The sequence below is a fragment of the Strix aluco genome, chromosome 3 (assembly GCF_031877795.1).
Source record: "Strix aluco isolate bStrAlu1 chromosome 3, bStrAlu1.hap1, whole genome shotgun sequence".
In the NCBI taxonomy this organism is placed as follows: Eukaryota; Metazoa; Chordata; class Aves; order Strigiformes; family Strigidae; genus Strix; species Strix aluco.
This window is the reverse complement of record NC_133933.1, coordinates 9,867,765-9,878,965: the sequence shown is the minus strand read 5'-3', so window position 1 is coordinate 9,878,965 and position 11,201 is coordinate 9,867,765. Positions and strand designations below refer to the sequence as shown.

The 11,201-nt window shown below is 47.7% G+C and overlaps 1 protein-coding gene across 3 annotated transcripts in view; it reads right to left on the bottom strand.

Moving 5' to 3' along the window:
• Nucleotides 1–1,578: 1,578 nt before the first annotated feature.
• The window catches only part of SERTAD2 (SERTA domain containing 2), an 84,669-nt gene continuing 75,046 nt past the window's right edge, over nt 1,579–11,201 (bottom strand). For all 3 annotated transcript variants that reach the window (XM_074817287.1, XM_074817286.1, XM_074817285.1), the window contains one exon: nt 1,579–7,211. In XM_074817287.1, coding sequence (XP_074673388.1) covers nt 6,263–7,207 — 945 coding nt within the window. In that variant the 5' untranslated portion in view covers nt 7,208–7,211 and the 3' untranslated portion in view covers nt 1,579–6,262. The remainder of the gene's footprint in view (nt 7,212–11,201) is intronic.

Genomic DNA, 11,201 nt, shown 5'->3' with positions numbered 1-11,201 from the left:
CCTGGATTTCTGGCACCCCAAGAAACAAGGTAAGTGCCTTAGTCCTCTGGTAGGGTGTCAGCGTGAGGTACCACAGACCCAAACCTCATCCACCGCAGGTCTGTGCCTGTGCTGAACCCCAAACCTGCTGCCCACCACACAGGTGAGCGGAGAGCAGGGGCTGGTTGCGGAGAAACACCCAGCAGCTGCCGGGGAGCCCTCCAGTTGGGGCAGGCACTAGAGGGAGATGCAGCTCACCAGCTCCCCGCACAGGTACCCCATTTTAAAAGCCCAGAGTGATGGTTTGCCCATGCTGAGCTGGAAAGCTCAAAGGTTGGAGCAGGCAGGAAGCCACTCACTTAAGGAAAAGATAAGTAGGGCGCTGCACATAGTCTGGGCTGGAGGCGTCTCACCACCAAGTCACAAATGAGAAAGCAAGCTCTTAAAAAGTAGGTGGCAGCAAAACCAGAGCGGCTTCAGGAACGCAAGAGCAGCATCTCCACGTGTCCCGCATCAGTGTCGATGCACTGACAACTGGAAACATCTGTCCAGGAGCCAGCAACCCGTTGGTGCAGGGCGAGCACCGTCGTAGCCTGGACGGGAGCGGAACCGCTGAGGCAAGTGTTCGCACCGTCGTCTCGGGTGCGTTTCACGCCTTTGAGCGTGGCGCTTGCTGAGCAGACAGAAATTCAATCCCTGGGCTGGCTTTAATTCTTCCACTTCTCCTTTCTCTGTGTTTCCCGTGTCCCCGCAGCCATTTGTCCCCGAGCGGCAGCTGGTGCGCAGAGCCCCGCGCTGCCGCTGCTGGCGGCCGCTCCGGTAACATGAGCCGGTTCACCACAGCTGAGATGCTACGTGCGGCATGTTGGGACGGGGCAAACGCGCTGCTTTTCTGTCTGGTTTTTGGTTTGCCGTAAATCCAAAATGGAGCAGTCGTGTTTCTGTGGGTGTAGGAGGCCGGGCAAAGCGGGAAGCCGGGGGTGACTCATTTGCTGTGCACTGCAGCCGGGGCCAGCCCAAATGCTGCTCCTGGGCTGCGCTCGCGCCTTTATTGCCACAAAAAAGCTTGAGCCAAAGGCAGGGGTGAGATCGCCCTCCTGGCTGGCCCTGAAAGCAAACACCAGTCACCTGAGGGGGGGGGGGGGGTGGGGCGGGGATGAGGGCACTGATAAATGAAGCGGTGGATTAAGGTATCAGATGTTTCCTGCTGGGATTTACTGCCCTAAAGGACAGTGCATTATATATATTAAAACTGGCCAGATTCCGCTCTTGGCTAGCCCAGCGGCGCAGCCACAAGCTGCACGCCCCACAGGGCCCAGCTCAGAGCTGCTGGCACTTGTAGTCCAAGAACAGCCACAGAAGGACACGGTCACCGAGGGCACCTCTCTGTGTCAGGGACGAAAGCCTCGTGCCAGGAACGGGCCTTGCACAAGGTGTCACTTCTCTTGTTCCACGGGGTAGAGCGGGCGAGACTGGCCTGTCCCTCCCTCTCCCCCACTGCCTCCCACAGCCCTCGCGTGCTGCTGAGCCGGGGGGGGGGTGGTGTCTGTCCCCCCCCTTAGCATTGTCTTTTGCGGAGGGAGAGAACGAAGCCAGAACTTATTTTAATTGTTTATTGTATAATATAAAACTACAAAAGTAAGACTGCTCATTTCCATGTACATTTGTCCAATTGTTTTTTTGATTACAGCCCATACCTACATGTGAATACAGTAATCTGGTTTCAGATGTATATGTCTGTAATATTGCATAGAAAAGGCACAGCTCTAAGGTCTGTGGGAGGGGAAGGGGAAATACAGCCTTTTTTCTTTTTTTTGTCTTTTTTTTTTTTTTTTGACAATAACAAGCCCTGTTCAAACAACCATGCACTGAACATGTCACACTATTTACACCTTTTCCAGAATCTTGGCCCTTAGAGGCGGTAGTATGGATTATGCTCAGAACTAGATAGGAGTCAAAGTTGGGATTTTATCTGCAATTTGTGTTTTTAAAGAGGTTCCAGAACTTGCATTAGGCTTATTTTCAGAAAAAGTGCTTAAAGAATTAATTTCTTTTAAAATGTTCAGTCTCGTTAATTAATAGAAGCACTGAAAGCAACTTGCACAGAAGCAGGATACTGAAACCTGATGGGGGAAGAAAAGATAAAAACAATAAAACAATAAAAACCAAAACCAAAAGAAACCCTGTAACAAGAACAAAAAGTTCACAATATGCTGGAGTGAATTAAACCGTTTGTCAGACAGGATCCATTACGATTTACTCAATTTAACGGTGATAAAAGTGTAAACTTTGGATTCAAAACATCGGTTTTAAACAACCCAGGCTATTACCACACAGCATTGAGGAAAAACCAAATCACCTTTCACAAGGTCCAAATTTATTCTTACAGTGATCGCTTCCGACAGTGGCTTTACCGTCTTGCTGTTCTAGCTGGCTGCAAGGAAGGTGCCAGATCGATGCATTTATGATGCTGCTCAATGCCATTCTTGTGAAGAGGTAAGTTCTCCTTCTTAAGCTCTGCATACAGGGCTGTGGGGTGCTGTCGGGCTCCAGAGGGGACCCGTGGTGTCCAAGGAGCGGCCGGCCAGACGCACGGAGCGACGCGGGTGGTTGGAACTCGAGCAAGCAAACCCTCTGCCGCACGCGCGACTTCTCGCCTGGCCTTACCTTCTGGCGAGGAGGTGGTGTCAGCTCTGGCACCACTTCTGGGGCTGGAGGGAACATCCTGCAACCTCCTTCAGCCCTCCAGCTCCAGGGAATCCAGCTGGGCTTCCTGCACGTGTTAAAAGAACCACATTTTTTTTTTCAAACATTTACCAGGCCAGCACGATGGAGACGATTGCATTTGCTCCTGTCTCCTGTTGCAGATTCCAGTGGAGTGCTGAGGGAGGCCCATCTCAAGAAGCTTGATGGGGTAGGAGCCTGACTAGGACTAAGTTTGAACATAAACTTGTCCCTCATCCATACCTTTTTTTGCATATTTCAAACAACCAGACCCATATTAGAAAAAGGGGGGGGGGGGGGGGGGGGAAGTCATGTGAACCATGCATATCCTGACTGGAACTCAATTCATTTTCTCTAAATCTGGCTCCCATACCCTTTTTCATACAGATTTACATTCCTACAAGAGAATACATTCCTACCATACATTCTGTACATGTTACAATCCAGATGTTGTTAGCTTCACAATAAAATAAATATATTTACAGAAGGAAAAAAAAAAAGAATAAATAATTTATGAAAAACAAAAAAAATCACTTCAAATCCAAAGCTCTTTTATTCTGCTCCCATCTTGTCACTTCATTGCACATTAATGTCAATCTCCATCCCTGGTGTAGGTCTCGGAGCCATACCACGCGTGGCTGCTGTTAGGGCCACGCCATGGCCAGGAGAAAGCCACAGTGGAGCCCTTCCCTTCCCGCCGCAGCCTGCCGTGGTGACAGCGCAGCACCAGCCTTGCCAACCTTTTGCCTAGTCCCATAAATCAGGTACATTTATGTCCTACGGGATTCCCATAAGGACTCTGCCACAGGACGTGCGCTTCAGCACCAAGGGTACACAGACATCGTCTTCTGAGGGGTGAAGTGGATTTAGAGCTCATCGCTTGGGCTGTGGATACAAAAACTTCAACTAACCCCACTTAACAGCACAGCTCTCCAAAAATGGCATCGATGTGAACTTTTGCCTAGCATATGGGATTTGTTTAAATGCGTAAGTAATCCCCAAGAAATGGGCAGCTCCAGCATACTGTTTTTAACCGTGGTTAGGCAAGTGCTTACCACGTTACCGTGTGAAACTGTTGCGTTACCCCCTGCCTCCAGGTTTGTGCAGACAGGCACACAACCCTCGTGTGGCTAACATTTTCCCAGTTACTCCAGTTACAAGAGGTGCAGGATCCAGCAGGGCTGTTTGTTTTCCTACAAGGGCTGAGGACTGGGGCTGAGCAAGGGCTGGTTGTCCAAGCCGTCCCCGCTCCTTCCCCACCCCCTCACTTCCGATGGTCCCTAAAGCTACACTTGGTCAATGGTTTTCTGTTTGAAGCAATAAAGTTGGTTGGTTTTTTTTTTTTTTAGTCCATGTAAGGAAACAACTGCAAATCCATCAGCATCCCATTGCTTCACTGAGTTCAGCTTGGAAAAAAGAAGAAAGCAATCCCTCCCACCCCACCCCCCCTCCCGCTTCAGCCAGTTCCCCGCCTCCTCCCCCCCGCCCCACGTCTCACCCTGGCAGACGAAGTAGGAGCCAGAAGCACGTTTTTGTAATTGTACACGACGCATTTCATTTTGATTAGGAGTTCCTTCATTGCAAAATGTATTTGCTTTTATACTGTGTCTGTGTGCATATCTATGTTACCTCTATCTATCTATATACTAATAAATATATATGGCCTGTTTTAAAGTGCCAATTTATAAAAAGCTGCCTCCTTAAAAGGCAGACAAGACCCAATTTCATCCATGACAAGAAGGGAGCAGAATTGACTGAATATTGCCCAATGACATAAAACATAATTTAAAATTTCTTAAATAAATATAAAAGTTATTCCTAAAGAAGCCATAGGCATGTCAACAATATAGGTTGTAACCGGCGCTCAACAGCTAAAGTACCATTGAAAAACTAAAATGCCATAGCAACTTCAGCAATAGGCATGATACATTGCAAACATTTTTTTTTTTTTTAAATTAAATGTACACCACAATGAACTTAAAAAATGCTATTGGTGCCGTAATGAGAAGACTTCTCAGGTGTTAGAGGGAACGGGACCATGCATAGAAAGCTGTGTCTGTATATTCGTTGTAAAACGGGTCTATAAAGTGTAAAGCAGGTAACACAGTTGATACAAGAAACCAACCCTATACGCGATGCCAAGTGATGTAACACGACTGGCTCCAGTTTCAACAGCAATGGATATTAAAGCAAGTCCATCCAGTGCAGGTAAGAGATGAGCTTCACTGCAGTAATACTGAAGTTGCCTTTTTCAGCACTTAGCACAGTGAGGTGGGGAGAGGGAAGGAGAAATAAATGCTCCAAGAAAGGGCGAGTGGAGGCTGTCAACACCAGTCTTCTGCCCGCTCCGCCCATACGCCCGTCGGTCAGGAAGATTGCGGTGAGAGGTTGGCTCTCGGTGGGCAACGGGCACGTTCCCCCTCAAAACCATTCCCCGGAGCTCTGGGTGAGGAAGTGCTGATCTGCCGCCGTCTTAAGGCGCTCGGCGTCCCGCGAGGACGGCCGCCCTGGCAAGGGGCCGCGGGAGGGCTTGGGGGCACTGGCCCGGCGCCGGGGCGGGGAGGCTGGAGCCACGGTGGCGCCCGGGACCTCTTCGGGTGAAGTTCCACAACTGTTTCCTGCCAACTGCTTCACATACATGTTGGAAAAGGACATGGCTCTAAGTTTCAGGAATCACAGTAGTGCGCAGTGGGTACAGCAGGGAGCAAACACTTGTGAAACTCCTACAGAAGCAGCTCCCAGCCCTTTCTTAAAGCACTTTTTTGTTTGCATTCAGGGAAACCGACTGCAGGCTTATTTGATCCAATTTTCTCTTTGCACCATACACATATAAAACATTACAACTCTGTATAAAAGTACAAGTGGTTCTTGTACATCTGAATTATGCAGGAACTATGTGAGCAAATCCTATCAAAATAGCTATTTTTTTGTGTGTATAAACAGCATTTGTTTTTAGAAAAAACAATATCATAAACTGCAGAATCTGTACAAAAATATAAAATAAATTTGGGCAGCAGTTTCTAAACAGCCATGTAAATGCAACACTTAAAGAGGAGCAGGTTAATGCCTCCAAAAGGCTGAATTGCTAAGTCAACCTATACAGGGCTAAAATGGTATTGAGATTATCTAAATAATAAAATTTTTTACCTCTTGCAATAAAACTTATAGAAAAAATAGACAAATATGCACATGCAATTTACAGCTTTCCCCAACATAATCCTTGTGCTTAGCTTTTACAATTTTTTTCTTTTTTTTTTTCTTTTTTTGTAATAACATAACATTGTCTACAATACATATTCTCTCCTATACCAGGATATTCGGTCTTCCTTGAGGAACCACTTTAAAAAAAATACATTAGAAGTGGTCATACATGGATGAAGGCACTCCAACTCTGCTTGAAGCAAAAACTAGTGTGATCCTTTTCTTTTCAAAAAAGGCAAGCAAGGACGCATGCACAGTGCTGTGAATCAGGGGTGGGAGGGACTATGGAAATACTACCAAGTGTATATACTGGTACTTAAAATTAAAAAAAAAAAAAAATTTGCTATATTTCTATATTTTAAGACCCAACAAGCACCTCCATGATGTGATCCAGTTCTGTGAGGTCCATTTTGAAAGGCTGATTTGGAGTTACTGGTTGACTGCTGTACGGAGCGAGAGTTTTTAGGAGCTCATCTGCTGAGACAGGAGCCATTTTTGAGGCAGCCCCCGTGGCAGATGTGCAGGGGTCAAAATCATACATGGACGTATCAATGTCAGCGAACAGAATATCATCCAGGGTCAAGTCTGTGAGGAAACCTGTAGAAGTTGTTATCTCAAAGTTGCCAGGTAGCGAGTCCATGAGTTTCGATTCAGCCGTTCTGCTCTCCGGGAGGCCCTCGGACTTTTGAACGCTGGACTCGCTGGGGTGGTCTTTAGAGTCATCGGCTGCTGTTTCGGCTGCTACTGCCTCTGCGGAGGTAGGTGCTGGACAAAGCTCCTCGATTTCGTCCAAGGCTGAGGAGAAGCTGTCCTTTACTGGTTGGAGAGCAGGAGGTGGTGGTTTTGTCGGACCATCGTGCTGGACAGTCGGGGAAGTGCAAAAAGTGTCGTCCTCGAGCAAAGAGGCTGGGGTGAGGCAAGACTCCAGGGGCGTAGTGCTTACGAAGTCAGTGGGGAGAAGGGGCTGGGAGGCGAGATGGCTGAACGCCGGCTGGGCCTCGCGGAAGTTGTCACTGAGAGGGTCGGCGGGCTGCGAAGCGGTCACGAACACGGGCCTCAAGCTGCCTTCTTGTTTGAGTTCTTCCTGGATTCGCCTCAACATGTTGTTAATTAAAACTGTCTTTTGCAAGCTTGGCTCGGTTAATGGCCTGTGGTTATAAAGTTTCATAAGGGAAATGTTGAAGATAGTCTGACGCTGTAAGGTGTAAGACACCTTAGAGGGACCGTCAGTAGGAGACACCACTTTGCCTTCCAACCCATCTTCATGCTCGTCAAACTTCCGCTTTCCTCCTTTCCCCAACATATATCTGAAAGGAAAGAGAAGAGACTCCTAAAGTCAGCGAAGCTCGAAGCCTCTTCTTCCCGCCTGCATCGCTACCCCAGTCCACCCCTTGCACACGCGGCGTGGACCCACTGGCCGCCCTGTCCCCTTCTCACTTACCCCTAACAGTCACAAGTGGGAATCTGTCCATGTAACTCACCCTTGGCAGCGTGATGAGGAAGCAGAAGCTGCCTTAACACAGTGCTCTGGTCCATCATGTTTAAGCACTGCTACACTGGTAAATTCCAAGCGGGAATTCAACCAGCATCTATGAAACTCAAGCCCTTATGCACTCGGCAGCAAATTTTACTCTTTGCATAACGTTAAGCCTATGGTCCCCAAATATCTGTACATAGGTGCACAAGCTACAGGTACTATACTGAACACTCCCTTAGATCCCCTGACTGATGCAGTACTATGCCTGGCAATACAAACGTAATACACCAAGGTTCTTACAGTAAATTTCCCTTTTTATTCAAAAAGGTATTCATGGGGGGAAGGGGAGGGAAGTTCAAGCGCTTGTACACTGAAGAAACCTTCTCAGTGAAGCTGGGAGATCCAACCCTTTAGCACACCAGGATATATGCATATCTGACCTCGTGGGTTTATTTAACCGATCGCCTAAGGACTATATTACTAGAGCGGGGACTGAAGTTATTACGCTCAGAAGTAGATAAATTACAGATGAATAAGAAGATCCGTAAGGTCTTTAAGTCTAATCTTCAAGACCATTCTCTGCATTACGCTCTGCTGCTGCAGCCAGGGCCTTAAATCCTGACAGTGCCTGGGTCCCAGGTTGAGGACAGGGGCATCTACCTCAGCAAGCTTGAGGAGTTTGGTGTCTCCTGAAGCACTGAGCATCCCCCTCCAGGAACCAGGCCCCCAGGAGCACCCCCAGTCCCACACTCCAAATCCACGTGGGAGCATGGGCCCCGCCTGCCCCTTGCACTGAGTGGGGGGTGCTGCGTCCCCAACCTGCGCATGAAGCAACAGCAGCTCTGACAGAGGGCTGGGGGAGGCTTTGCTCTCATCCGGGAAGCATTTCACATAGCAAGGCTTGAAATCCTTTCCTTGGCTTCTGCCTGGCTAAGGCAGGCAATGCCAGCAGCCTTTGCTTCCTCCAGTAAGACTTTCAGGAGCTCACTAGCCACATACAGAATAGCTTTTGCACCAGAGCAAGGATGCGTCGTCACTCCCGATGCACCATTTGTCTTCAATTCCCCCCCATCAAAGCGTGTTCCTCACTCAGGACTACATCCATGTCAGGTGTCACTTGAGAACAAAAGAATGCTGTAGGGCCTTCTAAAGAACAAAAATCAGCATAAATGCATGTGCTTTTCTCCTGGTCAGATGGCAGATTTTGAAGGAGGAAACAAAGGGAATTTTACCAAACTTGCCCTGCATCGTAAATCACTTCTGAGCTAAGAGTAAGTAGGGCAGTTCAATCCCCAGTGCCGTCTCTTCCAGGATGTTTCAGAGCGCCTGGAAATGCTTCTCTACACGGCACAGTCCCAGCCTTGTTTTGTCACCATTATTTTTGCGACATGAAGATCCCCTCAAAAGCAGAGGAATGAAGGAATCGCTGTGCTGTGACAGAGGCACGACCTGACGCTATGCATCTAAGGGGGAAGGCGTTAGGGCCAGAAACCCTCTGCCCCACACCACCACCCATCCTTGTTGAGTAGCCAGGGCTTGGTTTGTTGGAATACCCACGATTACTTGGGTGAAACAGCACAGTCGCTGTGACAGGCACTTCTTTCAATGCCTGTCACAACAGGGTCAACAGGGTCCCTCTGACTCTCTCCCCGACTACCTGCACGAACCCAGTTTCCCAGACAAGCTGTTTTATCGCATCTAAATCAAAACTAGAAGGAGGTGAGGCCGTTACCACACTTCACTTGCCTGTCCCATGGGCTGCATCAAACCAGCCGAGGAAAAGTCCTGCAGAGACATGGGTAGAATCACAGGCATTGCAGAGCAGCACCCTGCACTTAGCCTGCTTCCACATCTTAGGGCAAATGTTTGGTTTTCCTCTCACCTTCCCAGGTCCAGTGGTGAGGTGCTGGAGCACTAACACAGCTGCCCTTTTAACAGGATCACAGACAGCCCCCTGTTCATTCCTGCATCCCGCCCTCCGTTTAACAAAACGCCAATAAAACGGCATGTAGATTTCTGCCCCGTATTTTTAAAACAAAAAAGTGGAAGATGCTTTCCAGCCCCAGCTACCCAGAGAGAAGCTGCAACACGCATATGTATTTTTAACCCCACGCCTGACTCCCCTCATATAAGCTTTATTACGAAACTATCGTCTAGGAGACAAAACTCGCCTGCCTTATTTGAGTACAATTCCCAGTTCCCCCAACAGGATCCGTGCCTGCAAAATGACTGCACCAGGCAGGTCTAATAGCAATTTGATCATCATACACCAGTTCTGCAGACAGGCAAGGTAGCTAGAGGACTTGCAAACATCCCCAAGAATCGCTGACAAACATTGAAAAGCAAAGAGCCCTTGCAAAGTGGGAGAGGGGACACAAAAGAAGTCAGGGTTTCAATGCAAAAAGAGCTTCAGAAAGCATTTGCTGGGTGTTAAATCCAAAATCAGATTGGGTGAAGTGAGCCTCTTCTGGTTAAAAATAAGTCCCAAATCCAGATCATTTTCTAGCATATTATGCAATTAAAAAAAAAAAAAAAAGGCAGGGGGGAGGGAGCAAGCTGAGCAGAGCTGAGGAACGGGTAGGCTGCCATCCAAGCTCCTTGGCCAGCTACCAGCGATCACCGCGCCTGGAATCTCGGGTGAACAAAACCTCTGAAATTTAGCACTACTGCCTAAGTCTGGTTTTTCTCTGCTCCCTAGTGTCACTTCCATGGACTACTCCAGAGACGTGCACGTGGGTTTGGGGAGTGAGGGGGGGCTTTGCTGTTCAAATGTTCACACGGGACACACTTCCTTCAACTTCGGACAGATAGAGCAAGAAAGGGAGGGCCGGGCTAGCAAGAATTGAAACCCCTGTCCAAGTCCAGCACATTTTCAAAGCAGAAATGGGTTAGTAGGAGGAGAGTGAGCAGCTTTCTGTCCCTTCCTACTCTCTCCTCTGCCTGAAAAAAGACAGACTGTCCTAAAGACATACCAATGCTCCCTCCGCAATGCTCTGTTTAAAGGAGAAATTTTTAAATGGCTTGGGGACTATGAGAGTTTTGAAGTTTGTCAGGCTCTGCCAGGAATGTATAAAAATATTCACTGTACAAAGCAAACCTTTTCCCCCATGATAAAGAAAACAGACCAATCGGGTGGCCACGTTCCATTCAATTATTAATTATTATTGTCAGGGGACGTTGACAAGCATTTCAAATGAACCCAATTGAGCCCATTTGCATCCAAGATTGAGGTGCTGGTAGTTAAGACATTTTTTAAGCTGATCAGAAAGAGCTATGGGCTCATCATTAGTAAACACAACAATAACCTCTACGTCATTTTCCAGGAAGCTTAGAAATGATTCAGGGTTTCCTGTATGTAGGACTGTCAATCTTTCACATCTCACTCGATCTTCACGTAGCTTGGTTCAGAGATTGTCCTTTTAAAAGGTAAAATAGATCAAGCAACTCCCAGTTTCACCTACTAGCTTTTCCCTACAGCTTTCAGTTTCCTTTTCCCCAGTAATGCTCTCTGAAGTGGGTTTAACCATTAAAGCAGCAAAGCAGGATGCCAGCCCAAGCAAGGGGGGGTTTATTCCCCCAAACAGAGGGCTCAGGTGAGCACTGCCAGACTCTCAGCTTTGTAAGTTTTATTTTATTCCCTTCTCCTCTGGCATGCAAACAGGAATTGTAAAAACATTTTCCTTCAGTTTCCATAAATCATTTTAGTCATTCTAAGTGAAGCAAGGAGGTGGTTATCTTTTTAGGCCAACTGATAAGAGTTGGTAAAAACAGACACGCTTTCAGGCTTGCAAGCCTTTCTCTGGATTCCCATAAAGGAATT